The sequence below is a fragment of the Acyrthosiphon pisum genome, chromosome X (genome assembly GCF_005508785.2).
Source record: "Acyrthosiphon pisum isolate AL4f chromosome X, pea_aphid_22Mar2018_4r6ur, whole genome shotgun sequence".
Lineage (NCBI taxonomy): Eukaryota > Metazoa > Arthropoda > Insecta > Hemiptera > Aphididae > Acyrthosiphon > Acyrthosiphon pisum.
In genome coordinates, this window is record NC_042493.1 from 127,675,324 (window position 1) to 127,676,720 (window position 1,397).

The 1,397-nt window shown below is 36.3% G+C and overlaps 1 protein-coding gene across 1 annotated transcript in view; it reads left to right on the forward strand.

Moving 5' to 3' along the window:
* The first annotated feature begins 141 nt into the window (after nt 1-141).
* LOC115033247 (protein ALP1-like) overlaps nt 142-1,397 on the forward strand; it is a 2,291-nt gene continuing 1,035 nt past the window's right edge. The window contains exon 1 of the mRNA XM_029485501.1: nt 142-339. Within this exon, the coding sequence (XP_029341361.1) occupies nt 142-339 (198 nt within the window). The remainder of the gene's footprint in view (nt 340-1,397) is intronic.

Sequence of the window (1,397 nt, forward strand, 5' to 3'; positions counted from 1 at the left end):
AATTTCCTGTTGACAGTCGTCTGCAAATGAGTTTTTCAAGCTGACGTTAATATTTTCTTTGTTCAGCCGAGGTTTATTCGATATTTTAGTTAATGGATCGATTATTGGTTTTAAGAAGTCTAGGTCAAAAAACTAATTGCCATGTTACCCGATAGAGCGTTGTTCGATTATGAGGTTATAAAATACGCTGTCATGTTGAAAATACCTCATTTCATTGGTGTATTTTCTAGAGACAAGTTGCCACAACGTTTAAAAAATCAAGAGTCGGCTGTAGTTAATTTAGACACTGAAATCGGTACAGGTACTCATTGGGTAGCGTATAAGAAAATCGGAAAACAAGTTAAATATTTTGACAGCTACGGAAACTTACCCCCTCCGCTAGAATTACAGAAATATTTCAACGGGTGCAATATCGAATATAATTACGATAGACATCAAAAATATAATACAACAAACTGTGGTCACTTGTGCTTACAATTTTTATCATGTAGTAATATTCTATTATTATTATTATTATTATCAACTATTATTATTATTATTATTATCATATTATGTTAGTTACTAGTTAGTAGCTGTAGTGCACGCGCCGAGGAAGGTGTTCGGCGTCGTCACATATTGTTTTTGCAGTTTCTTAAATATTGTCACTATTTGATTATTATTTATTTGTTTATATTGTTCGAATTGTTGATGAAATCAATCATTAAAATTAATAGTAATAATAACAGTGTTTTTTTGATTCCTGACAAATTGCTCAGCGGACGTGCAACCGCCGGTACGCCGGTACAATAGTTCTGAAAAAGGAGTCGAAGTTCTGGCTTCAATTTATGAAAACAACGGCCCCTCTATATTACTCTATGTTCCAACCACGATGGCTTATCAGGTACCAACATTTTCTCCCCACCTTGAAAGGTACAGACGGCTTCCAATAAAAATAAAGTAATTTATTAGCAGTAGCCAAACGTGTGGTGGTTCTGAGCATCATTTTTCTGAAAACACTGAAGAATAGACGGAAACCAAAACCATCAGGAACGTAAACAAATTGTCTGTATCCGATGGATACCCGACAAAGGCTAAACAATAAATATGTTGACAAAACCACATATTATAACATCCAAAGATCAAAAAAAAAAATAAAAACATGAATAATTCGTTTCGAAAAGAATACAAAAAAAAAGCAGTATCTCCACTGCCCGCAGATACATCTAAAATGTATATTTTTTATTGTTGTTGTACCCTGTACATACTAGACACCCTGTATGCGATATGTGCGTTCGCTGGATAACGCAATGGCCTACGTGACTGTGGGAAGTGCGTTGGTCAGCGAATTCGCCGTGCAAGGACCCGTACGGTTCCCACGGACGGGGCCGTGTTGGCAGTCGGAGTAGGGACTTCGAGTT